The sequence below is a fragment of the Aricia agestis genome, chromosome 3 (assembly GCF_905147365.1).
Source record: "Aricia agestis chromosome 3, ilAriAges1.1, whole genome shotgun sequence".
In the NCBI taxonomy this organism is placed as follows: Eukaryota; Metazoa; Arthropoda; class Insecta; order Lepidoptera; family Lycaenidae; genus Aricia; species Aricia agestis.
In genome coordinates, this window is record NC_056408.1 from 8,139,099 (window position 1) to 8,167,047 (window position 27,949).

At 38.2% G+C, this 27,949-nt stretch overlaps 1 protein-coding gene across 23 annotated transcripts in view; it reads right to left on the reverse strand.

Annotated features, from left to right (window-relative positions):
- Positions 1 to 77: 77 nt before the first annotated feature.
- The window catches only part of LOC121725279 (protein lap4), a 123,789-nt gene continuing 95,917 nt past the window's right edge, over positions 78 to 27,949 (reverse strand). For 4 of the 23 annotated variants that reach the window (XM_042112155.1, XM_042112148.1, XM_042112149.1 and 1 more), the window contains 24 exons: positions 26,724 to 26,929; positions 26,462 to 26,595; positions 25,903 to 25,987; positions 25,385 to 25,574; positions 24,955 to 25,145; positions 24,235 to 24,346; positions 23,625 to 23,932; positions 23,299 to 23,397; positions 22,687 to 22,947; positions 18,705 to 18,815; positions 18,320 to 18,499; positions 16,796 to 16,954; positions 16,071 to 16,208; positions 15,700 to 15,792; positions 15,170 to 15,253; positions 14,057 to 14,176; positions 8,054 to 9,322; positions 7,601 to 7,706; positions 6,723 to 6,885; positions 4,931 to 4,951; positions 4,403 to 4,529; positions 3,720 to 3,815; positions 3,244 to 3,423; positions 78 to 1,695 (listed from right to left, as the gene is read on the reverse strand). In XM_042112155.1, the coding sequence (XP_041968089.1) occupies positions 1,471 to 1,695; positions 3,244 to 3,423; positions 3,720 to 3,815; positions 4,403 to 4,529; positions 4,931 to 4,951; positions 6,723 to 6,885; positions 7,601 to 7,706; positions 8,054 to 9,322; positions 14,057 to 14,176; positions 15,170 to 15,253; positions 15,700 to 15,792; positions 16,071 to 16,208; positions 16,796 to 16,954; positions 18,320 to 18,499; positions 18,705 to 18,815; positions 22,687 to 22,947; positions 23,299 to 23,397; positions 23,625 to 23,932; positions 24,235 to 24,346; positions 24,955 to 25,145; positions 25,385 to 25,574; positions 25,903 to 25,987; positions 26,462 to 26,595; positions 26,724 to 26,929 (4,658 nt within the window). In that variant the 3' untranslated portion in view covers positions 78 to 1,470. Of the gene's footprint in view, positions 1,696 to 2,349; positions 2,393 to 3,243; positions 3,424 to 3,719; positions 3,816 to 4,402; positions 4,530 to 4,930; positions 4,952 to 6,722; positions 6,886 to 7,600; positions 7,707 to 8,053; positions 9,323 to 14,056; positions 14,177 to 15,169; positions 15,254 to 15,699; positions 15,793 to 16,070; positions 16,209 to 16,795; positions 16,955 to 18,319; positions 18,500 to 18,704; positions 18,816 to 22,686; positions 22,948 to 23,298; positions 23,398 to 23,624; positions 23,933 to 24,234; positions 24,347 to 24,954; positions 25,146 to 25,384; positions 25,575 to 25,902; positions 25,988 to 26,461; positions 26,596 to 26,723; positions 26,930 to 27,949 lie in introns of all 23 variants that reach the window. The other 19 variants (XM_042112165.1, XM_042112164.1, XM_042112163.1 and 16 more) reach the window with 13 other exon arrangements.

Here is a 27,949-nt window from a genome sequence, read left to right on the forward strand (position 1 = left end):
TAAATATCTGAAGTCGGTCGCACGTTCGCGGCGAGGCGCAGACGCGCTGCCGACTTCACTCTATTCATAAGTATCGGCCGACGGTCCAACAATTTTCCGGAGCCCCGGAACTTTTGCCGACCGTGTTTCCATATTTTATGGACATGATCTACTTTACTCCGTAATCCATCGATAGAATCATTAAAATATTTTTCACAACAATTAATCTAAATTAACAGTAATCCAACATACAGTTTTCCAGTAGCATCACGCATTCAGTCAAATAAAAAAGAACTCGCACGGAATGAAAATATTAAAAATACGTAAAGTATTTCAAGATAGATATCAAAATAGAACTAAAATCTGGCCGCAAAATTGTAGTAGAAAAATAAAAATTGTGATCGAACAACATAAGTGTAAAGTAACTCGATAATAGAAATCTTCCATGTGAACAAAAAGTGAGAGTCGGTGGATTTCTATATTAATTATCACAGTTATAATACAAATGGTGGAAATCGTACATGATCGCTGGCACATCGAAGAAATCTTTTACCGAGTTTTGACGGTTTTGATGGTCGAATTCGAGATTCGACGATCGACACCGAGTTTTGGCTGTCGATGGCGACTTGTGACTTGACGTTGTTGGGCTTAATCACAATTTCACCAACGCCTGTTTAAATATAATGTTATCTCTATCGTTCCTAATATAAATTAAAGTAACGATTGAGACAAACAATACCAAATACGTTGGTGAAATTGTGTTTTTATTAACTGCTGTCAAGTTCGAATTTATCGATCGACTGAATTGTCATGGGAGAACCATGGGTCGTCAGATACGAAATACATAACTATGATGTGAACGTTTAAAATTTACAACTGTAATATAATATACAAAAACGTACATATAATACTCTAAAATCCAAGACACGTGTACATTACGGAAGAAGTTTTCATCTAGATTATGTAAAATGGACAATGAAAGGAATTTGGCAACCCTATACAATATAGGCGGACTTTACCGCACCGTCTACCGAAGGTACCGAGGTTCGTGACGTCACAACGAACTTGGCATATAATACGCTCGAAGTGTTATGTCATAATATTATGTAATTATTATGACCACGGTTTTAGCTATTTTAAAACGTAATGATATTGATTTTTGGATACAATACTACTACTTCCACTTTTATTAGCTGCCACTCAATCACCCAATTAATTATCGTTAAATTACGTAGAAAGTAGCGCATACAATAGTTTAGCTATATTCAACCAAAATAATATTATGCTGTTACGAAGACCGAAGGACTGACATATTGCGTTGACATCCTTTCCCATTAATGCTTACGTCCAAAAGTCACAAGATATTTAATAATTAAAAACGGCACATATGCCACACACTGCGAGCGTATTATGCCACGTGCCGTACGTATACGTCGTATCTGCCACACACTGCGAGCGTATTATGCCACCTGCACGTATACGCCAGCTGGCTTACTGTTCGTTGACGTTAGTAAGGCGGTGGGCGGGGCCGACCGGTATCGCCGTGACCCGCCCCGCGCCGCCGTCGAGCAGCGGATTGACGACTTGTACTATATCCGGCTGGAGAGAATGTTCCCCCGCCTCCGCTTCCGCCCCCAGGTCTAGGTCAGGAGCCGTCTCGCTACTCGGACTAGTAGTTAGCTCCAACGATATGATCTTCTCTTGCGTCGTTTCGACCTAGGATAGAATAAAATTAATATCAAAGATTAACATAGTGGGTGATGGTATGATTTTATGTTACATGACCTAGCTTTGGTAAATCAACCTTTTGATGAAGGAAGTAATTTAATTGACGAAAAGAGTTAATTTTACTACTCATATAGAAACCGAGTAGTTATGTACAGTTTTAATAATAAAAACAAAAAATACAACTCTAACTATATTCCACACATATTATATCTTTCAAGCGGATTTGAGTAACAATAGATGGAATACCATGTGTTAGAGTTACATTTTGTATGATTGAATCACTATAATGTTACATGCAACATATGAAGCGTGGAAGGTGATGAGTATAAAGCGATAGGACGATGCAGCAAGAAGGCAAATTGTGTTTATTTTTTTAAATTACGTAAATAACAAAAAAATACAGAAACTTTCACTTTGCTTGCTTACTGCTAAATTACACAAAAATCTTATAACTCAAGACAATAAAGACGTAAATACAATAATCAGTTTTATTTCATTTAAATAGTTCTTTTACATTTAGATGAAAATGCATCTACACATAGTGCAGATTTTCTAGCAAGTTAGTGTTAAAATATATCATGAGTTATAAAATAATCGGCACAGAGTTGAGAGTTAATAAGTCAAGGAAGAAACGGAACAAACCATTTTATTCGTCGCAAATCCGTCACTAGAATCCAGGTATTGTCTGACAAATACACAAAACATTAGCATGCCATGCCGAAATATCATGCAACACACGTGGAAACATATACATAGTCGCATGTATAATTATACAAATATAGAATATACATGAGACTATTCCCCTAAAAATATTTACACAACGATTTCGAATAATGTTGCTATTTTTGTATGAAAAAAATAGCAACCACTTATCTGCTGTGTATACATTTTAATTCGGGGATATAAAAAAATAAACCTATATAAATATTATTAAATATTGATTTGATTCTATTGCGTGTTCTGAAATCGATATGTACACAGATATTAGTGTTTCTAAGTGTCGACTACTATTGTAAAACTACAGCAGCGTTTCGTGTTGCACGAGTGTCTATTATTGTGCCAAGGCCCCAAAACTCGAGTCAGGTATGTCATCTGTCATCTGTCGCATAAGCTAAGCGTAGTCAAATGTATAAACAACAGAACAGCGGCATGAAAGAACCAAGGAATTGTAGTCATTTTCTACCGATTCGCCCAAAATTTTGATATAGCAACACATATTATTGGCATAAATAAAAATTGACTGAACAAAAATTCTTGTCTTACACTGGCACGTGAAAAATTCATGTGCGAGTGTAAAAGCAAGTAGTGATAGTGCTATGTACGATTTTTTTTCTTAATTACTTTAATTAAATGAAGAAATTGACATAAAATTCACACATTTTCATAATTCATTAAATGTTTTTGAGTGCGGCTGTCAGTGTTGCTATTCTCAAAAATCGATTCGGGAAAATTTCGATAGAAAACCACCCGAACCCGGCTCATTCGTGTCGCGTCCACCTCGCAGTGTCGCAGCTACAAAACAAACGCGTCCTGTACCTCTTTCTCTATGACTTTCTCAATGTACTCGACGGTTCGGACTTTAGTATCGCCCGTGGTCGGACAGACGTATTCCTCGGTCCGGACGGTAATTCTCTCGTCTAACAACTTTTCCTTCTCCTTGACGGCCAGAATCGGCCCCGGTTTAGTACGCAACGCGATTCGCGGCAGGGGCCATTTCTATAATTTGTAAAGCCAATTCACATACACGAAGCGGGGTTAGGTCACGTGGACGTCACAAGGTACCCCGGATCCCACAGTTAATGGACAATGTTAACATTTAGGTTGCACATCTAAATGGAATTAATGAGAAATAACTTCGGTCGTCGATGCCACATTAATTAAAAAATGTCAAAATATTTTTAAAATGAAATACAAAAATGTCGGCACCGTTTAAATTGAAATCTCGTTCATTAGTTCATTACTTCCATCAGAATATTTTAAGAGTTAATACTAGGTAATACAGTATATTTTACCTCGGGAGGCGATCTGTCTCTCGCAGGCACCTCCCCTATAATCTCATGCGCAGGACCAACCATGCTTTTAATCGCTTTTTGTGATTCAATCGCGTCCTAAAATGTTATTAAGTGTTAGACCACAGTAAGCGAATAACAATTCCTACAGTTAGACATATAACTATTTGACAATATTATTTTCTAACATTCATTTCTACATTGTTATTTTTTTATGTGTTACTTGAGGTAAAAAATATCAGGAGGTATCCTTGTGCATAATTTTCACAAGCCAAGGGCTACGTCTTGATAAAAATTAACTAGAGGTCGATTATCGTTCTTGAAATGATCGAAAGTCTCAAAATATGTATGTCAACGAACAGTACTTGTATAAGTTGTAACGCACTCACGCACGCACCAGAAACGCATATGTGTGCGGGCGACCATGTAGCGAAGCAAAATTTTGTTTATTATTGACCTTGACCTTGGTTCGCAAATAAAAAGGTGACAATTTATAGTCCACAGCAACAAAACTTGCTGAAAAAGTGAAAGTCTGTCACTGGAATCATATTGTACTTTTGTTATAAATACAATTGCGGGAAGGACTAATAATTGTGTCATTCATAGTTAAACGAGGCCGATTATTCAGAGCTTGCGCGCAGTACAAAACATATACCACTTGGGTATTAATGTGAGATCGTGCATACCTGCTCTAGCGAGCGCAGCCGAGCGGCCCGCCACGCGGCGCGGCGCGCGGCTCGCGTGCTAGCGTCCTCCTCCGTGCCTGCGCGTCGTCGCGACTTCGCTGACGGGCTCACAGCGCCTGACGACACGCTGAAAATCGAAGGAGACATCCATCAATTTATTTGTAAAATACTTTTCATAAAATCAAACAAAAACACTGAAATACACACATACGAGAACAAGAATGAAAAAAAGCTGGGGTTGAAAAACGACAAGCTGGAAAAGATGAAAATCGTGTAATGAGATATCCATGTCATTGTAACATACTTTTCTTAAAATCAAACAAAAACACTGAAACACCACACGTTTTCAGGAAGTTAAAAACATTTACAGGAAAAAGCTAGTTTGATTACAATTATATTAGCTTTTTTGTAGGCTCTACTTTTTTATGATTAAATACGGCAGTCAAAGGGCTGACATACAAAATGGTCAGTGTGGGACAAATCAAAATGTGCATACGATGAGTGCATTTCACGGGCATATATACTAACCGTTTACGTATCCGTCGCCGGCTTTTAATTAAATTAATTAATTAGAATATCATTATTTTTAATTTGTAATGTATTAAAATTATATACTCGTAATACATGCCGACCACAATAAGTAAATAGTAAATATATTTTGTTTACCATTTACTTAAGTTTGTTGACAAAATTAATAAGTCATAGCTGATCGCGTTTATTTTTATCGGTAGTCCTACATACTCAATACTCGTCATTTATAATCGTGAACATTTATACCTGCAGGGCGATTCACGATTCCCGTTCGACATGGATTCAGAAACTTCATAGTGCGATCATTGGTCAATGCCTGGCACAGCGAGCGTTCATTGAAAGTCACGCGATGAGGTTTAGACTAGCACGACTCGTGCTAGTCTAGTTTCCGAATCCGAGTCGAATTGCACATTGAATCAGAGCCCTGGAGTCACCGTAATAGGGATGTTGACATGGTCAAATATTAGCAATTTTTTAAATAAAATAAAGATATAACGGTAAAAATATGCATTTATAAGATTTTAGCTTTATAACTTATGTATTCTTTTGCTATGCGCCTTCAAAGTTGGATTGTCAAGTCGATTTTTTTAAATATATTAAGATTAACTTAATATTTATTTACCACTAGATAACTTATAAAATTTAAAGCAACTTTTGTTATGGAACCACTTCCGAAAACGCAATTTTTAAGAGGAGTCCACACCGCCTTTTTTCCATACAAACGTTGTCCCCTGTTTCCTCCCTGGATAATGCCGGTAGAGTTATGATTTTTTTCCTGAATATCTATGGCCACTATTAGCATGTTCCTATGTTATCTTTTTCTTCCTAATTTTACTATTAAAAAAGATAAGAACGTCCAAAAGCCCAAAAAATGGCCAGATTTTCCTCTGTGTTCAAACACCCAGAAAACAAAAGTGGCTAAAATATACAAAAAAAATAAAACATAGGAACACAGCTCAAGCCTTGCTTTAATTCTTAATGAAAAAAGTACTTAAATCGGTTAAGTTTTGGAGAAGGAATCAGCGGACAACGAATCGAAGATTTTCTGTTCTTTTATTAGAACTTTTGTCGTGTTGTCTCTATCGCGCTCTGCGGTGGGAGACTTGAGATTGGTGAGACAGCAATACATTTTCAAATACCTATTTTCAATTTCTCTCGCCCCTGGTGTATCCTCTTAATATAGGTAGCTTTCGAGCAAAGTTCTCCTGCGATGCATAGAAACTTGCGAGGCGTGACGTCATAGCTCGCTGACACTGTATGGAGCGTTTTAGGAAGGCCTGTTTTACGTGATTTTTTAATTGTCATATCTTGCAGAATTTTTAAGCTATCATAATCATTCTTTCACCGATGTTTCTATTTTTGAGAGGTCTTTTAATTACGAATCGGACTCGCGCACGGAGGGTTCCGGTACCATTTAAGAGCAAAAAATAGGCAAAAAAATGTATTTTTATATGGGAGCCGCCTATAAATAGTTATTTTATTTTCATTTTATTATCAATTATTAGAGTACTAATACCATTAAGTAATTTGTGAATATTTCAAGTGCCTACGTAGCCATTAATGATATAGAGCAAAAAATGCCAAAAAATCAAGTTTTTTAGTATTTGCTGTTATAGCGACAACAGAAATACATAATCCGTGAAAATTTCAACTCTCTAGCTATCATCGTTCTTGAGATACAGCCTGGAGACAGACAGACGGACAGACAGACATCAAAGTCTTAGTAATAGAGTCCCGTTTTTACCCTTTAGGTACGGAACCCTAAAAAAATAGCCATCATGTCTATTACCTGTGGCCATTCTCGTAGGGCTCGTCGTCGGACAGTTCGCTGTCGGTGTGTCCCTCTGGCGACCAGGCGCGCTGTTCGCTGCGGGACAACGTCGCCATCTTGCGCTCCTCCTCCTGCTTCAATTTCTCCACCTCATCCGCTGATAGGAACGTGAATACCTTCTCTGTAACAAGACATTATATAAAAACTAGCTGACCCGGCAAATTGTTTTGCCATGTAAATTATATAAAAACATGTTCTCAGGCGTAACAAATGTACATACAAAATTTAAATAAAATCGGTTGATTTGGAGGAGTTGAATTGGAGGAGTTCGCGCAAAAACACTGTGACACGAGAATTTTATATAATACTAGCTGTCCCGGCAAACGTTGTTTTGCCATATAAATAATTTTAGGTATGAAAAATAGATGTTGGCCGATTCTCAGACCTACTCAATATGCTCACAAAATTTCATGAGAATCGGTCAAGCCGTTTCGGAGGAGTATGGCAACGAAAACTGTGACACGAGAATTTTATATATTAGATTAGATGAAAGATGGCTGCATAGTGAAAACTGAAAAGTATAGCAACATTAACTTTAATGAGAGCCTTAGTTGACCTAATATAATATAGTAAGCTTTGTTTGACAAGACTTGAAATGAAATACCCAATGGATATGTTGCAGTCATCTAGTTAAATTAGTTATTTTGATTGAATTACTCATGACTGAACGTCATTTAGTGAAATGGTTGAATGGGACATACCATACTCAACATAGTATAATTTGTAATGAAATCTAGAAAACTGTCCTGATGTAAAAAGGGAACTTTAGACCTGATCAGTATGCTATTCAGATTATATTTGTAATTGAACAAGGATTACATCCATTAAATACGAACCTGGTCTTGGCGATGTCTTGTGACTTTCTTCCATTGCGTTCTCGAAGAACTTCTTCTTATCGCTGACAGAGGCTTTCACAAAATTACCAGAATGAGGTGGGGAAGCCTGCAAATTTCACATCGGTCTGTAAGTAAAATTATTCCACAGGAATCCACTAAAATAATGACGATACAGGAATGAAGTTGAAAGCGTTATATAATATTTACAAGCTATGATAAGCCCTCCACTTCGAAAACACCCATGCAAATAATAAAATTAAATATGTGCATAAATTAGTATTATAAATGTAAGTAATGGTAGCATGCAAAATATATTAAAATGATAGGTGGCCGTACGTGTAACGAAACAGGAATGAGGGGAGATGAGCTCCGTGTCTCGGTCGGTTATCGGGTTGTCGACGAACACAATCATAAGAAGCGGTGTGGTGGGTAATGCCGTACAGTAATGTTTACCTCGCCGACGGCGAAGGATTTGATTTTGCTGCTCCATGCGGGTGTCGGGATGGACGAGACACTCCCCTCTCTCGCTGGCTCCCAATTGTTAAGGACATCGCATTCCGGCGTGGTCATCGTATCGCTAAAACGAACTCTTCTTTCCGACTGTACATTTTTGGAACTATCACTCGATTTGTTCGAAAGAGTGGGCGCAACGTTAGCGTTGATGTCCTTCTCTACGTGACTGACTATGGACGGGGACAGATGCGGTTTGGAGGGGGAGGAGCACGTGTCGCCGGATGAGACGTGAGTAGGCACGGTGCAAGTGTACGGGTTGAACGTCCCCGCTACTGTCGTCAGAGAGGGGTAGGGGTTTATGGGCGGATAGGTGGCCGAGTGGACCATATTTGGAGATAAGTTTCTGGTCCTCAAATCTGTCAAGGATGCCCGATTCGTTGGGTCCGTGAAGTAGCCTTTATCGGGATGCACGAAGCACGGGGAGTTGGGGACGTGCGACACGCTCGGAAGCGTCCCGTAGTGGGCCTGGAGAAGTTCGGGGGGTTCGGGCTCCCCGCTCGGACTGACGGACTCATCGAAAACCTCGTCGGTTTCGGGACACTCGGTCCGGAAGATCTGACTAGGGGGCACCGTGGAAAAGATGGGCGATTGCGACATGTCATCATCTAGCCGGAGCGATGAAACTACTTTGGGATGAGCGCTATAATTTACAGGTGGGGGTAACTCCGACTCGGGGGAGTTCGTCGAGTTGGAGGACGGAACGGTCGTTTCGGCGACGACGGGCTCGGGGAGGACGATGCGCTCCGGAATGATCGTTATCAGGGGGAGATCTAGCTCGGGGGGCTTCTGATGTATTAAGTGGCTCTGACTTACTTTGGAGGCGAACAGAGGCGGCGGCGGAATTATAAACTCATCGGAACGAACTACAGTCCTGGAAGTGTCGAGATCGCTACCGGTTTTTTGCATTAGTATGGAGGGTTTCGGTTTGCATGCATCGTTAGTGTTCGTTCCCCTGGCGACTCCATGCGGATTAAGCGGGTCGGGTCGTGAGTTTGTCTGGTCGTTCGGAGGCTGTCGATCGTCGTGTTCCTGGGTGAAACTAACTCGTTTGTGTTGTGGCTTGCGGGGCACTTGTGGTTTTTGTTTAGCTGGTGGTCTGTGCGGAGGCGGGTCGACGGGCGTGCCGTCCCGGTCCGCCGCGGCGCTGGTGAGTGGCGACGACGTGCGGAGCGCCGCGTCCGACGCCGGCGCCCCTTGCCCACTCGACGTCTAACCAAATCAACATAATGTACTTCTCGCAATGTAATTGCCAGCTAAGTGGGTGGACTTTAAGAGTACCATATTTCCGTGCCTTTATAGACTTGCACGAAAATGTTCAACATAAAAAGCGTAAAACAAATGGGGCAAAACTAACGCTAGCGGTAACCAAATCTTCCAAAATAAATGTCACAAAAACGCGTCAACTAAAAATACACATTAAAAATCCAGTAAGTTATGAAAACGATGTATTTCAACCCTAAAATATAATTTCAATTGGAATAATTTTGTATACAAACTTTAATACAAAGATAACATGGAATTTGCGTAAACACCGAAACTAATGGCAGTCATAATTTTGGCAAATATTGCAGTAATTAGAACAACATCGATTTATATATGAAACAACAAAAACAACATGAAAATACAGCACAGTGATATGTAAACATGAATTCACTTTAAGTACTTTAACAATAGTATTTAAATAGAATATATTGTTTCATATAAAGCAGAGAGCTTTGGTTACAATCTGTGACGGCCCTGACAAAACATCGCTTGTTATGCGTGAGTTGAACACACATTATTGAGTAGGGGCATCACTAGCAACTTAATATTCTAGCCATAGCCATTATTAATATCTAGCATTAAGTAAATAAATTTAAGTGGAACTTTTACAGCAATCATCAGGTACCACTTCTTACACTAAACACGATTATTGATTATATACGGTACTGTATGGGTAACATAAAGCAGCAGTTCTTGTAATTCACATTGGCGCTTTTGTATAATTTATACACATGATAAGAAATTGACACATTAGGGGAACGTGCACGCAAATATGCGTATGCAACGCACGGCCACGCCTACTTGAGCTTTAGGACTTTGTGAATTACATGGACTCTGTAGCGCAAATAAATACAACATATATTTTACGAAATGTCCACAAATACCATAAAATGCAGCATATTTTTCACATTAGCAACTGCAGCGCTGAAGTACTTTTATATTGCAACAGAAATATATTAACACTATTTTTAAAATCAATATCTTATAAGTACGTCATATAAGTCTAAATAAATAACAACATAACAATAAAATATTTATTAGAATCCCTTATAGTTACAATAATAAACAGCACATTAAAATTACAATTTGCCTATTATAAACTATTTTTATTAAATTCAAAAGGAGCCTTTTATGCAACTCTAAGGGCCTGTTTTACCGCTTTCAAATAAAGTGCCTAATAGGCTATTCACAACTTTTTTGACAGATACTCCATACTTGATCTGTCAAGTTAATTGGTGGATAGCCTTATCAGGAAGTGGTGAAACAGGCCCTAACTGTTCTATAAGTGACTGCGATGATGCCATTTGGAATGCAATTTGTTTATTGTGTTTATGTTGGTAGAAAGTGTTCTCTGGCGATGGTAGTATAGACGATATATTTAATACATACACTATACGGGTAAGTGCCGTAACTCAATTGGGTATGTCATAACAACCTTGACGGCTATAGTTTTAACGCAGTTACAATTAAATGTATGGCAAAGTAACATGGTTACGTTAGGTCACAAATTTTTTATACAAAATGTGTGGAAACGTAGCCGGTGATCTACGGCATAGTAAAAGGAGGGGAAGTAAGTTATCTTTATACTTTATACAAAGGCACTGCCCGCGGCTTGTATGTGTGCTGCATAGTATCAATGCGTCGCCGCGTACCGCACACAACAAAATCTCGGCGGTACCCACGAAGCTAAACTGGCCGAGATTTTGTTGTGTGCCGTTCGTGGCGACGCATTGATGCCTTTGTATGAAGATAACTTACTTCCCCTCCTTTTACTATGTCTATGGTAATCTTGTGAGTTTCGGCACTAATAGTTTAAATGAATGTAACACTAAGTGCACTTTGAACTTAACGGTCTCCTATCTGCTTTGAAAAACATATTTTTGAGGCGGGTGTAAGCCAGACGAAAATACGTTAATAGAGAGACAAGTAATTCAGTTCATAGGCCAAGCTAGGAGGGTTTGAGTACAAAATGGATACGAACACTAATCCAATACAAAATGGCTTTAACGTACTATTGAAATTACATAATATTGGTCACAAGACTTTATAATGTATTATAAATACAGGTACAATACAATGTGTTGTAGATATTTCATGATATATAGTGGAAGCATAATTAATTGACAATATTTATGAAAATGTATAAATTTACTAGCTTATCTCGCTTATATAATGAAATGGAATTATTTCCGATACTAATATTATTAATCGTTAATTTCACCACAAAGTATTGTCAATTAATTTCGAATACTGATTACATTTTGGTACTGAATTTCTGTATAGTAGAGTATAGGTATAGATAGGCATCAAAATATTATATTCATAGTTTTCTAATTATTGTAAGCTGTAAAAGTTAATATCAGTGTATATAATTGTATAAAATGCTTTAGTAAAATAGTAAGTACATTGTTAGGTACAGTAAAATAATGCACTGTCAGGCCAGTTTTTGTTTAGTCAATCAATTGTGTCTGGTTTTGGTAGTATTATTGTAAGTTATGAGTATATTAAGACGTTTTTGTCTGAGTTACGTTTTCAAAGCAAATTTCTAATCAAATATATATTTTTTTAAATGAAATAAGGGTGCAAACGAGCAAACGGGTCACCTGATGGAAAGCAACTTCCGTCGCCCATGGACACTCGCAGCATCAGAAGAGCTGCAAGTGCGTTGCCGGCCTTTTAAGAGGGAATAGGGTAAGGGGAGGGTAAGGAAGGGAAGGGAATAGGGGAGAGTAGGTAAGGGTAGGGGTAGGGGATTGGGCCTCCGGTAAACTCACTCACTCGGCGAAACACAGCGCAAGCGCTGTTTCACGCCGGTTTTCTGTGAGAACGTGGTATTATCGACCGGAGGGTCGAGCCGGCCCATTCGTGCCGAAGCAGGGCTCTCCCACGTAAATCAAATATGTTAAATAATTTGGCTTTTTTTTATTATATTGTTCTAAAACTTTGAAGCAATAAAAATACGTGTGAACTACTTTTATACTTTAGTTCTCTTTCTCTTAATCTTTACTTAAAAAGATGAGAAGTGAACAGAAATATTTCACTTAGTTATATAGATATACATATTAATAGTCCGGGTGCCATCGCAATTCTCACATAAACGTAATACCAAGATCATTTCCCATACGAGAATATTAACCATATTTGAGTAATTATTTAGCTTAAGATAATACTTAATTACCTAGGTTCCTGTACAAAGATTCACTGCAAAATATTTACATATCAAAAAATATGAACGATTTCAATTCATATTGTAATCGTTCATATTTTTGGTATTTATGTAAATATTTTGAAGTGAATCTTTATACAGGAACCTAGGTAATTACTATCTTAAGCTGAATAATAACTCAAATATGGTAAATATTCTCGTATGGGAAATTATCTTGGTATTACGTTTATGTGAGAACTGCGATGGCACCCGGACACTTAAAGGCTGTTTTAATCAAGAAGTAGCCTTGGTAAAAAGAAGTGAAATATTAAGATAAGAATATTTGCCCACAACGACTTAATTAAATGCTTCAAATATTAGAAAAACCATAAGAAATATTAATAAAGTACTTAATGTTACTGAAATGCCTGATGTATACTAAAACAAATTTTATATTCTATACCCAGTTAACAATTTAAAACCCCAAATACAATAAAATTACGAAACTTAATACTCTAAGATACATTTATACATTGAATATATGAACCTACTTATTGACATTATAAAATTTTGAATAAAAACGATCCCCGTTTATCTATTTACACTAATTGGACAGACGTTTTATTTGCCGTACTATGTGTTTCCTTCCATTCCGTCAGGGTTTGCGTTCTGCAACGGAAGTGTTATGTGAGTAACGACGGAGGTGGTGGCCCTACACACGACAACATCCACTAAGCTAGTCCTTCACGATATACCATTCATGTTCGTGAGGTCGTGAACGTATCTCACAAATACATCAAAGGCACATGCTACAGGCCTCGATACTTAGCCTACCACGCAAACAATACGAAGACTTTGAAAGGATAGCGTTACAGTGTGGTCAACGATACACTATTAACATTTATTTTGGAAGATATACATTACACATACAGTACTTAAATTTATAATACATAAAAGTAAATAGAAATATTTTCATGCAAGCTACGCTACTGGGTGCATGCTATATTTTACGTGCATTTATCAAATCAATATTTAATACTTCGATCCTTTACTCTTGCATTTTAGCACTAACCAGAGCTACATAGTTAATCCATGCTGTATTTACTATCTATACTAATATTCAGTTTGAATTTACAGTAGAAGCAAATATTAATCTCTTTAAGATTTATATTAAGAGCAATAATAATGTAGAAAATCATTTAGCCAAGTAGAATACGGTTTTATTTAAAAATTTAAAAGTAATTATAATTTTAAATTAGACGTTTGGAGCGTACAGCGTGACATTGAGTTGTTAACACTGAACATTTTTATATGAATCAAATATATTAATAAAATTACAATAATGACTCAACATTGTGAACATGCATCTAAATTAATAACTCATTAAAACTATCTACCTACTAAATTATTTCAACTTAAAACGAAAATTATATAGCTTCTTTACAAGACTATAATAAATCTATAATTTTATCCGCGCTTCGCTGTCCGCCCCGCTATACGCTCCACTAGGCTGGCCGCTGCCCGCCGCCGCTTACCTGAGGCTGGAGCGTGTGTTTGGACATGACGACGGTGGTGGTCTTGTGCTGTGCCTCGGGCGACGTCGGCGGCCCGGGCTCGAGGGCGATACTCTCTACCGCGTGCACTATGTCCATCACCTAGAATATTTTATAGTGAGCGAGTGTCCATGGGCGACGGTAGTTGCTTTCCATCAGGTGGCCCGTTTGCTCGTTTGCCCCCTTATTTTATAATTTTATAGTGATTATCGATAAGTAGGTAAGTATCGAAAAAGGAATCGATAATAATTATTAAGCTATTGCATAGCTTTTATCATGGGCTTTGTGCACGGCGACCAAATTAAGAAATTCCTATGGAGTGTAGATGGAGGAGAACTATCTCTGTAAGTATGTAAAAAGTGTTCGCTGAAATGCGTTAAATTAGGGTGGCGCTACAGTAGCAACAGGGTAAATGAATCATTTAGCAGCTTTTATTTCAGCTATTTTAGGTTATATTTTTCAAAATATATTGGTATTAATCCAATAACTCTGTGACTCGGCTATTTCGCTAACTTCAATTTATATGTTGTCACCAACGGCTACATTCATTTACTAACCTTTGCTGCAGCTAGTGCCACTCTTGGAGGATTTTTAAACTTATTTACTGCGTACAGCTGGACACTTTTTCAAATATCCCCCATATAAGATAGTTCTCCTCCATCTACCCTCCATAGAAATTCCGTAACCAAAAACACATAACATTCGTCTAACGTTGTTTCTGTTTGGTAGACTTCGGCTCGGGGTGTCGGGGTGTCATCATTCATGTTGGTTGCAATACCAAACTGTATAATTATTTATTATGTATGTAACATTCGTAATGTAAAGCTATAGCATTTTTATTAAATTATTTATTATTAGATATTGATAAAAATGCTATAGCTTTACATTACGAATGTTACATACATAATAAATAATCATACAGTTTGGTGTTGCAACCAACATGAATGATTTAATACAGATGTCACGAATTCGCTTATCATTACTCGAATTAAGGACGTAGCGCACCACATTTTGCTCTGTCAAGTCCATGACACGGCTACTACATTTAATGACCACTTGTGAACAAACACTTTCTTAAAATTATATTGAAACTACCTTTTCCGGCGTCGATTTTCCTCGCGTTTCGGCGACTTGTTTCTCGTATTCAAACTCAACTAAGTCCTGTTGTACACGCTGCTCCTGTTAAATTGCAAGTTAAAGTTAGATCATTGGCTATGATCTATCCATCTCACTTTTTATATTTATATTAATTGAAATTACGATAAAGTATAAATAGTTTTCATAACGTGGCTTTCAAATTACCTTTATAATAATTAAAATGGCGTCGATATTTAATACTAGCTATTTGACCGAGCGTTGCTCGGTATTCGATAAAACATGAATTAAATGACATTTTCTAAAAATGATTCCTAGATCGATTTATCGCCCTTGAAACCCCCTATTATATACTTAATTTCATGAAAATCGTTAATTAGAAAAAGTATATAAATGAGCCCGTCAAAATGAACAACTTTTTTTTCATTTTGATGGGCTCATTTGATGGTTTCAAGGATAACGGTGTTTACACTAACAGATGATATAAGATATTATGTATATGTACAGACAATAGTAGTAAATTGTCTTACCGATGGTTGGTGCAACGAGTCATCTCTGTCCAGGCTTGACGTGGAGTGAGATAGAGAACCTCCCGTATCTGCTGTTCCGCTTTCGCTGCCCACCTGTACGTTACAGCTTGTATTAAAATATATACAATGATATACATTTTTTAATCGCAGCAAGAAGGCCAAAAATTTGGGGTATCGGATTTACAATTTGCGCAAACTCCAAAGCTTAATAACCCATCTGTATTTCAGAAATGCTCCTATTCAGCAATCGAGGGACGCAACAAAGCACCCTTCATTCCTCAGCCTGTTTTTGAAAACTTACGGGCTAAGTTTACAAGTTGTTATTCCCAGATATAATATTATGTAGGTATTTAGAGAAACAATGAACGTACCGACTTATCCCGCGAGTATCCGTGGCACACCACTAGGTGTAGCGGCGCGCGCGTCGCCGACCGCAGCGCGTTGACCGCCTCCGCGTGCGACGCGCCCAGCAGCGACACTCCGTTCACTTCCAGCAGACGCATACCGACCTGGTACAACAATACACAAATCACAATTTATTAGTTACAGTTTTTTTAATGAAATAAGGGGGCAAACGGGTCACCTGATGGAAAGCAACTTCCGTCGCCCATGGACACTCGCAGCATCAGAAGAGCTGCAAGTGCGTTGCCGGCCTTTTAAGAGGGAATAGGGTAATAGGGGAGGGTAGGGAAGGGAATAGGGTAGGTTAGGGGATTGGGCCTCCGGTAAACTCACTCACTCGGCGAAACACAGCGCAAGCGCTACGTGGTATACAATTTATTGGATTAATATTGGAAATAGTCTATAATATATATCCTAAGATCCGACCGTAAAATCAAGCAGGAATATATATATACGCTTGAGTGCTGCTAATTAATAGTATGTAGCGCTTCGTAACGTAATTTACTGCCGCGACGAATATTAATTACTTAATTGTAACTAAATGAAGATGTTGACATAAGCCACATACGTTATCTGTCAAACTCTACATTAAATTTAAATTTAATCATCACAAAATGTCTCAGACTGCAGCCGTTAGCTTTGTATCACCAGCGGAAACTGTTTATTACTATAAAAGGTAATAGATAAAACATACCTTTAGTCTTGCATCTCCCCTTGCCGCACCACCACTGTTGATTTTCGATATGAAAACTCCTTCGTCGTTAGGATCATTAGGGTTGCCGCGCTGACCATTCAGACCGCCCTTTATATGCATGCCCAATTTCTCTCCTTCTTGTTTAACGATCGTTAATTCCTGAAAACAAACACTTTCACTATTTAGACGGCCGCCTGAAAATATTTTGAGATATCTAAATCACCACACCATCAATCAAATCACAACAAAAGCACAATACATTTAACAACAATCATGCAACGCATGCATATTCGATGAACACCAAGATTTTTGGGGGGTAAAAATAAACCACAGAACTTCTCTGTAAGAAAACTTCATAAGAAAGAAAAAAAAAATTTTAATGGTATTAAAGAACTATGCATGTTTGAGATTGTAAGCGAAAAGTAGGGTGATGTAGCGTGGACACGATTATAACCAAAAAAACTAGTTTTTAAGCTTATTATTTAAAAAATAATTTTTCGCATACGTTGAAAACTATTCCCAGCGTATACACTCGCAAGCGTATACGCTTATGCGTACGTATTTAAATTACGTAAGTCATTTAATTATTTTTGAAATGTATTATGTCAAGCGTCGCAAGGTATTTTTTAGTTAGTAATATATTCTTATATTGAACAAATATTACGTGTCCACGCCGAAACTAAAGTCACAGTCTGAGCAAAGACCTTAGGAAAAATATCCTTCGGCTAAAAGCATCGATATAGCGCGATCCGGAGTGGGATGGAACACAAAAAAATGAAACACACAAATGGACCGTTTCGGAAATGTTTCACTTACAATTGCATCAACAATCTCAACTTGTACTGAACCCTGTATAGTAGTAGGCCGTCGTGAGCACGTGTGGAACAAACAAGGTAACGATTTTTAGCAACGACTTAACACCTCCATATACGTTTTAACAAACACACTGATATCTTATAACCTGTTAGATGTGGAACAATGATGCTAACTTTACATGTTTGACAACGACAAAACAGTTTACTTAATCCTAAGCAGCAAGCGTCGTATGTTGTGTAAGCGATAGTCGGCAGCGCAAACGGCTTTCAATCCTTGCACAATTATTTACTTCAAACGCCAAAAACTACAGAAGCGTTCAAGTAATACTACTGTAAACATAACTTGATAAGTTATATGCTCGGTGTCGTCAACAATCGCAGTCATGCAATATACTAGAACGAAACAGATGCCCGACAATACGTGAAAATATGGGCATTTCATAACACGATGTTAGTAAAACAATACTACATTTAAAAAAATCTGCATACTTAAGATTACCGCAACTACTTCTCAAAGTAAGTTCAGTTTAACTGAACATTAAAAAATGCTACTCCATCGACCATCACACACCATTACGTTGTCCGTTGTATCTATCTCCTAAGTTAAATCGGCAATTTTGTCTGATACAACTAGATCAGCCATAATATTTGGTCCATTTAAATTTATTTCAGAAATAAGAAACCGTATATGCAAGCTTGTGTTACAGACCTGGAAACCAGCGGGCAGCGGGTCGTGTCGGACTGTCAGAGCCAGCGTCGGTCCAGGTTGCAGCAGTAGTTGTACGGCGTCGCGGTGCGCCGCGCCCGCAAGTGGCGTACCGTTTACGGCGAGCAGGCGGTCACCCATGCGCAGCTTGCCCGACCGAGCGGCCACACCACCCGGCACCACCTGTATTATATTATTTTTCATGATACACAGTTTACAATTTTTAGATTTTACTATTTGTAGCAACCTGTATTGTGTGTTAAATAGTTTTCTGTTTTTATATAATACTATCAACAGCCCAGGCAGTTATAGATGCCTTTAATTAAATTAATTGTTCATACAATGACAGATTTCTTAATTTTGTTTTTTTGCATATCTAAAATCTTACATGTGATATAAAAATTCCCGGTTCTTTTCCACCAAACGGGACACAGGAGTGATCTGTGCCGCCAATTATACTGAACCCGAGAGATCCACCTTCCTTTAGCAATGTGACTTCCTGTAACAAAAAATATGTACTTGTAACCGAGAATTTACGTCACTTAGAAGTTGTACTAAGTAATTGTATAAAAATATCCTGATGATAAATTTTTGTACTTCTGCAATTGAGTTCATGTTTTATTGCAGAATATGATTTGAACTAATTTGTATTGAAATAAATCTTAAAAGATTTGCAAACCGACGCCGCAGGTCGCGAAAAAGCATTAGAACGAGATGCAATACAGGGGAATTACCATTTGGCATGTGAGGCAGAAAATTTGATTATTCTTCGTTCGCGGCGTCGTTAAACAAACAATTATTGTCATTGTCAATACAAAATATAGTGCGCGTTGATGATAATTAAGCCCGCATTGAATAATATATTATCTATTATCATACATAAATAATTAGCTGTCTGATACATTTCGTGCATTAATTTCATGTTGATGTCCGGGTAAATATTTTACAATATTATATTACACCTATTGCTGTGTAAAAGTATGTCAAAAATATATATAATAAACTTATATACCCCAACAATTAATAATATTAGCATGCATTGTATTTTCCGGACCTTATAAAGCAATAATATTTGAAACCAGGGTAGGCGGGTGTAAAACCATGTTCAAAATAATTATAAAAAGTGTGTTCACTGGTTATTTAAATTGACATTGAAGTTACACGGAGAGTAGCTCGCTCGCCGCGTAATCGCAACGTCAATTTTATTTTTATGTAAAAATATAGGGATTACTGATATGGGAACTAACTAGACTAGGTACTATAGGTGTAAAATCCATACGTATACTAATAGTACCAGTTTTTGCTACTTATAGCTCTACGAAATGTATGTGTTGTAAATGTCACAATAGTCGTAATTCGTAAACCACATTGCATTTCCCTGAGATAGTAAAATCAGAGATTTCAAAGGAGGCTTCCAGGGGACAGACATCCGTGATTGATCGTCATCCTTTTATGTAAATAATTGTAATGCGGGTAAACATTACAATTATTTACATAAATAGCCCAAATCGGCAATTTGTATGGGTATGAAGACGGATTTTTTTGAGTTCCCAGCATTGTTCTCATAGAAAAAGTTGTTCCTTTTGACGGGCTTATTTGATGGTTTCAAGGATAACGATGTTTACACTAACACACTGTATACAATGTGTCCCAACATCGGTGTCTAATCCTTTAATGTTAAGATGTATGGCATATTTTATTGATAAATTGCCTATCAATTTTTTTTCTCTAACCTTTGGGAAAAAAAATCTCTAGCTCTCATACTAATCTGACCAATACTTCATAAGAAAATAGTTATAACTTCTAAACTATCTGACTTAGAAAATAGAAGTAAAGGAATTTATAAAGCATGAAAACCTCCTCTATCTTTTTTAAATGAAAAAGAACAAGTTTAATGCGCAAAATTTACTATAAAAACCATTTATTAAAAAATACAAATTGTTTCTTTGATTTTTCTTTGTTTGATTCCACGAAATTCATAACGTATTGCCTGTATGAGCGTAGTACACAAGTTTAGCTATCAAATGAGACTTTTTTTTATCTTCATATGGTATTTACATGAGAAGTATTGGTAAGATAGAGTGAAAGCCAGAGAAAAACTAAAATGGCTGCCATTTTACAACCGTGAGAAACAGAAAAAATTTGAGAGCCAATTTGTCGATAAAATATGCCACACATCATGAGATTAAAGGATCGGACACCGGTGTCGGGACACATTGTATATAAAATATCCAAAATAATCTCAGACTACTATTGCCATGTTGCTATAATAATTATAAAATGAAGAAAAGTATCAATACAGTCACTGAATATTAATGTAAAATTACAAAATACGTTGAAACTTAGCTTGAATGTGATCTGTAAACTTTTTACGATGGAAATATTGAATATTTTTGGTGGGATTCCGGTTTCTTAAAAAGTATTAGATGACATGAAATCTCTTACGCTATGACCTAGGTATAGGTAATAATGAAAAGAATAATTCCCAATAACAATATGTACTATCAGAGAAGTTGATTTCTAGGCAGATGGCGGACCTAAGTAATTTGGTCGCGTTAAGTCAAACCCATCCGATCGATCGCAGCTAATATTGAATTGATATAAGCCGACCACATGACGTAGGAACTCGACTCAACTGCCTAGGAATCAATTTCCACGATGGTACATGGAGAGCGAACAAAATAAGGACTAAGCTGATAGGTATACTATTTTTTTTTAATTAAATTAAAATCGAGGGAGGATGGAGCAGACGCGCAAACACAGATGAAAAAAACAAAACTTTGTAAAACTTTAAACCTCGTCATTATATCAAAATATCTGTTTGTCCGTAAAATTGTTGCTCAATACATAGAGAGGCAAGACTAAGGCTGCGTTTCCACCAGAGCTGAGCGGAGCTGTGTTGCGAGACATGTGTTTTTGAAAACTAATAGAATAGCTACATTGACATGACTTTGCCATGACATCGCTCAGCGCGGCGATGCTATTGGTTCTCAAAAACACATTCCTCCGCTCAGCTCTGGTGGAAACGCAGCCTAAGAGTGTTCTTGGAATATTATGAGCCTGCTCAGATGAGTTACTCACTTTGTTCGTATATAGGGAATGAATATTATGAAAATTATTATTTTTTCAATAATAAAATTACATAATGTGTGTGAAACTTTTCATTTCCTGTTTTCAGGCACAGAGTGTGCCGTGTGGCCCTTGCCGGACACAACAATATTATTATATTGAACAAATTCGTGGCTCATTACAAACTTTAATATATATACGAATACTACGACCGACCGACAAGCTCTATATTATGTGCTCTCAATAATCCTTACCCCAAAATACTATACCAGCAGATTGTTCAATTTAAAACTATTGTAGGATACGATAAAAATATCTAATACAATAATAGTATGTTTGATTATAATAATTTCATGCAAGGCAAAAGAGTGCATCATTTTTTTAAGAATAACAAACCCATCACACCATCTCATTATAAAATATAAAACCATACATTTTTATTGTGCTTCAGATATTTACTTCTATATAGCTTAAACTATAATATTATAATTTTTAAGCGTCATACAGTGGCATTGCACAAACTAAATAATCCTAAATAATTAATTGAACATAATTCTTGATAACATTTACTCAATAAAAACTACTTATTCCCTTTTGTTGAAAGACTTTCATACTATGAATATGTTGTAACTACTTTTTTTGCCAGACTTCCGCATCATATTTTACCTCAGATCATAATTTTATTAGGCTTGAACGCACAGACGAACTCGAACGCTTAGCTCGTTCTAGTCTTTATTTTATTATCAAGACACAAAGTTGGGCATACATAATTTCCGTGCGAGTCTTTTACCTCGGTTCTTCTCACTGGGTTACTTCCCGAACCGGCCATAGTATGTAAACGTTCAAAGAAAAAAATTAAAATGTTAATTGAATTTAAATAACGCTGGTAACACATTAGGTGGATGTAACTTTTTTCACGCGTTAGATTTTGCACGCACGGCGCTCACTCAATATTATGTGGTCAGCATAAATTACAGAACGTTAAAACACACAATTAATCCTGTTTATGGTTATTTTTTAGATCACGTTAAAGTTAAAATATATTTTTAAGTAAGCGGTAAAAAGCTTGATTTTATTGCAGAAGTTACAGGTTTGACAAGAATTGCCCGCTATCTTATGTAAGCATTTTGCGTCAATCAAAAAGTTTCTATAACTATTATAATTATAGAGAGTAAGACCAGTCCCTATTAGAAATGGTCCTCCCTGATTTTTTTTCATACAGTTTCTTAAACCTGTCCGTTCCTATTCGAGCTGTAGCTCGTCTCAAACACTATAATAAAACAGTTCGTCTGATATCTTACTTCTATGATTAGCGGCGCGACGAGGCGGTTGTCGGTGACGCGGGTGACGGTGGTCTCGGTGAAGGTCGACTTGGTGATGGTCTCAGTGACGCGGCCGGGCGCGGCGGGCGGCGCGGGCAGCGCGGGCGGGGGGCGGGGCCGCCGCACCGTCACGCTCACGCCCGTCCCCCCCTCCGCCACGCTTTCCTCCGCGCGCGCGCCGCCCAGGAAGTGCGCGGGTATCATCGCTTGGAAGTCCTCGTTCGTTAGCGGCCGCGCCGGCTTTTAACACGTTCACATCGCATCAGTTATCGATCTCAGACGAGCGGTGTCGCCCGGATCTGATGTTCAACACAAAATAACAAGCGTACATTCACAATGGGAGGACGGAAAACCGACCGTGAAAGCTGAAAAGGTGAGGTCCGGGCGCATGCACGGCGGCGAATATCGTACCGCATCATCAGTAGATATGAGCTCTATATCTAGTGACGTGGCGGGTGGGATATTCGTCGCCGACGAACGTTTCCGGACGTGTGTGAGGTTACGAGATGCAACTAATTAGCGAAAGCTCGAGTAAGCGTATGTGAACGTGTCGCCCGCCACCTGTGAAGCGCAGTATGGACAGCGCCTTACCTGAATATCGTCGAACACGTCGTCGCTAGAGCCGTGCAATTTATTGGCGCCGGGAGTTAGAGGCGTGCTCGTACTGTTAGTTGCCGGTTTGGTTCCCGCCTGAAGTCAACAATCAGAAACATAACTATCCGCTTCGAGCCTACTTCGAAGCATCAGATCTTATATTCAAATAATAATTACACTTTACGATAATATAGTACAACGTTAGTCTATAATCAATTAAAACTATATAATTTTAGTCGGTGTAAATTATGTTCTATATACAGTGTATTTCAGAGAAACGTTGGACGTCTACTAAGCGACAGAAAAGCCCTCGGTTCCCTTACCGTTCCGTTCGTTTGACTGAGTTTTCTCGGTGCGGGTTGCGGTGCGGCTGGTGCGAAAGTTTGGGTCTGTGGTTGTGTTTGTTTTGTGATGGGTGCATAAGTCGGTTGCGGAGGTTGCTGCCTCGGTTGCGGTTGTGCCGTTTGCACGTGCGGTTGCGGTGAAGCGTGCGAGACCCGCGTAGTGTGGTTGCCGACCGGCGGGACGTGGTTCGCGCTCGGCTTGGGTGTCGACGCGGCGCTGATGTTGGTGTGACTCGACTTCAGCTCTTTTATCTCTTCGGATATGGATTTTCGGGACGGCAACTCGCCTGAAACGTTAAATAAAAAAATGTATTGCACTAATTACATTTTTATTTATGTATTTAAATATATTATATATATTACATTATCTGTGACACCAATAACGTCAACAACGGTTACCATGGTGTCTACTTTGTTTATATCATTTCAATAAATATCCTTACAAATAAACGACTACATGTTTTAACAATTGAGTTATTACTTTACAATAATATATTATTATAAAAGAATAGCGATCAAACTTTTATAATAACAGCATTACTATGCTGTTATTATAAAAGTTTGATCGAAAGATTAAATATTGCGTTACCTTGATCGGATGTGATCGTTCTCTCCAGTACTAATCTCACGAATCTCTCGTGACCAGTCAACATGGCGACTGCAGCTTCATGCGGCGCGTTTTCCATGTCAACGCCATTTATCTGAAAACACACATATACATATAAGTAATGCAAAGTATTAAGTAACAATAATTACTCAAGAAAATTATTAGAAGTAAGATTACAGTCATCTACGCATAGCTGCAAAACAAACACGAACTGTTTAGACAGTGGATAAATAGTAAAACATACCATGAGCAGCCATGCATTGTTTTGACTTGTGCATGGATATAACTCATGGTATTTTAACGCAAAGACGAAATATAACATATTATTCAACGCTAATTTTTTATTCGCGCGATTACTAATGTATCTTGCGAGTTGTGACAGCAGTGCAACAGGCGTCAAGCGGCAGATTTTATAATATTATAATAATTCTGCTGAGCAAATCCAGGGCTTATTGTATAAGGTTTAGGATTATTTTCATACTAGATGACTACGTTGCACGAAAATTCGTTTATTGCTCGGCAACAGTACATTTTCCGAGATATAACGTATCCTATGTCCTTTCCCGGGACTCAAAGTATCTTCGTACCAAATTTTAGCTAAATCGGTTTGGGCGTGAGGAGGTAACAGACAGGCAGACAGACAGACACATAACAATTAGTATGGAAGTATAGAATTATGAATATGGAAGTATAGATACATACCGACACTAGCCGATCGCCGACCGCCATCTTGCCGTCCTTGGCGGCGGCACCGAGCGGCGAGACGCGCGACACGTACAGCGCGTCGCTGTCGTCGCGGTACGGCGGGGAGCCGCGTCCGCCTGCGATGCTGAACCCGAGACCAGACCCGTCGCGGATCAGCGTCGTGTGGACCAACACCTTTTGTTGGTACACTGGAAGTGTAAAGTATGATTTAGTATGAAGCTGACCATAGACAAACCGTATCTTGCAGTCGAGAACCGACTACAAGATACGGTTGCCGCAAGGCGATCTGCGTTTTTCAGTTATATTCGCAATACACGAATCGCTCAAACAGTTCGTGTATTGCGGCAAAAAAAAAAACAAACCATCACTTCCTTAGTTCGTTCGAACAATAAAACTCTTCATATTTACAATATAAATATAGATTTACCCGGTGGGACATAAGGCTGTGTGGCGGGCGGCGGCGACGCCTGTAACCTCTGGAACGTTGGCGCCGGCGTCGGCGCAGCAGTCTGCACCACCTGGGTTACCACTGGCTCCTTCTGTTCTGGCTCGTACTCCTCCGCGTACTGGTTGCTGATGATGAGCGGCTTCATCGGCACCCCGCGACCGGTCGGTATCTGAAATTTGAAAGTAGAGTTTTAAATAAATGTTTATGAAATATGAAACGAATCTAGAATTTGCTAGATTATCTACAAACACGAAAGACAAACGCATAATAGCCTGTTTAAATTTCGAATTTCGATAGTTTTACAAACATTGAAGGCCCACTAGCTTTAGTCTGGGTTTAGGTTAGGGACTGTGCATTCGATATCGTGTTTTCTATGTGTTTTAATTATATTTTGTATAAAGTAAGTGTTTATCTTTCGAAAGTCATTCTTTTTTAACGATTAAGTTGGGCTAGCGGAAGTTGGACTTTTTAATTAACCAATTTTGGTAGTATCGTACCTGTCCATTTTCCAACGTGGAAATAGTGTCTGTGGTGCTGGACACGGAATGATGACTCGCGCCGCTCGGCGCCCGGCTGTGTGTTCTGAAACAATACAATCACGATGTATTCAGCTGATAAAACTATTGTTTGACTTATGCAGAATTATATTATGTTATCATTTATTCAAGACTCAAGAACATCCGAATATAACAACTATCAACATAAATATTATCCCCCTTACTAATAAACGCTGTATAAGCTTTGAATAGTTATACAGTGTTTTGTCTCCTTCAATCCAATTAAAAATGTCACTTGTGTGACAGGAACAAAACACTGTATAACTATTCAAAGCTTATACAACGTTTATTAGTAAGGGGGTATATCTCTAAAGTCTAGAAACATACAATAATGTGTTTTAATCCGGTCGAAAAAGTAGGAAGACATTATTGACCCATCGCTACTTCACTTATTCGTTTGCGCAGGAATGTTATTAGCGCGTATTCTGGCTTTTTCAAAATAGTCAAATAGAGCTGATTCAAAAGACGAACTTGTACCTATTACAAAACCATACTATACCTGGTGGATGTAGGTGATTCTCTGGTGATCACTAGAGTGAGTACTGCACCGCTGGCTTTGAGCACTTCGACGGCGTAGTAGTGGTCCACATCCACCACTGACGTACCGTTCACCGCCAACACTTTGTCACCAACCTGGGAAAAGTGGGGAGATGTTAGCCCCAGCCTACTGGACGACCGCGCTTTACAGACTTTAATCCATTGCTATTTGCTGGTCGTTAGGATGTGTAAACACCCTTAGAGTAACCTATTACAACACATACCCTGAGTCCAGCATTGTATGCGGGTCCGTTGGGCGTGACCCGCGATATAAAGATGCCGTCGTCGTCGCCTATGAAGGGGGTGGAGCCGCGGCCGCCGGCTATGCTGAGCCCGAGCCCGCCGGACGACCGCGCGATGCGTACTTCTATGCATCGCTGCTCGTTCAATATACGAGCCTCGCTGTCGGCGCGCTCAGATACTGATTCGCCTGGAAAGAAAGATAACATTGGGTTATTGTGGTGTTTAACTTTTATATTTTTACCAAAAATGGTAAAAAATTAAAATGAAATTGTAAATAAATATATTTTCGAGAAAATGTCTTAAGTTGTATTATTGCTAAAATACTCGTATATCTAAGGTATAAACTTACTGCTAAATAAGTCCTATATTTAGAAGTTGCATCCATTAGCTAATCGTTTAAGTACTTAATTATCTAAACTTTGAGGGCGAGAATTTTGTTATATGAACTGTTTTTAAACAGTCAACCGGTTATCGGTACTAAAAAGTTTTCAAACGGTCAATGGCAGCTCAAAAAACGATTAAAATGGTTTTTGAGCTGCTATTGACCTATATTATATTCTATAGCAGCTTTAAATACCAATTTTCATGGGTATTTAAGATAGAAGCATAAATGCAGTTAAGATAAGTTATTGTATAATAAATTCAATATAGAAAGATGTAAAACGATTTTGAAGAACGCATAAATTTGAATGCATAAATACATGTCTGTAGAGGCTCCATTATCGAAAAACAAAAAACTTCCACTTTTACATAATAAATGAAATATTTGTACCCATTTCGAAGAACATAAAATTAATATGAAAATTTTCCTATACATTATTGGAACGAAGTTCCTTATCGCGCGTTCGGCGTAAATCTGAAGGCTAGACAGACCGATATTTGACCTTGATTTGACCTCGACACTTTTTAGCACCTGCATGTTAGGGGCAGAGGGCGTTGATAGTGAGTATTCCTGTGCGTCAACTAGATAGCGTTTTTTTTTAAATAAACAGCCACGCGTTGTTAGTGTTCCTGGGCATCAATAGATGGATTTTTTATTATTTTTTTTGAGTGTACATATATTATGTATAAGTACAGGTTTTTTGAACATAAAAAATAACTTCATCCCATTCGGGTGTCCCTTGACACTCAAGTTTTTTATAACATCATAAAGTTTCTGTATACAATAGGCTATTTCAAACCTCAATATATGAAGGTATAGGGCGTG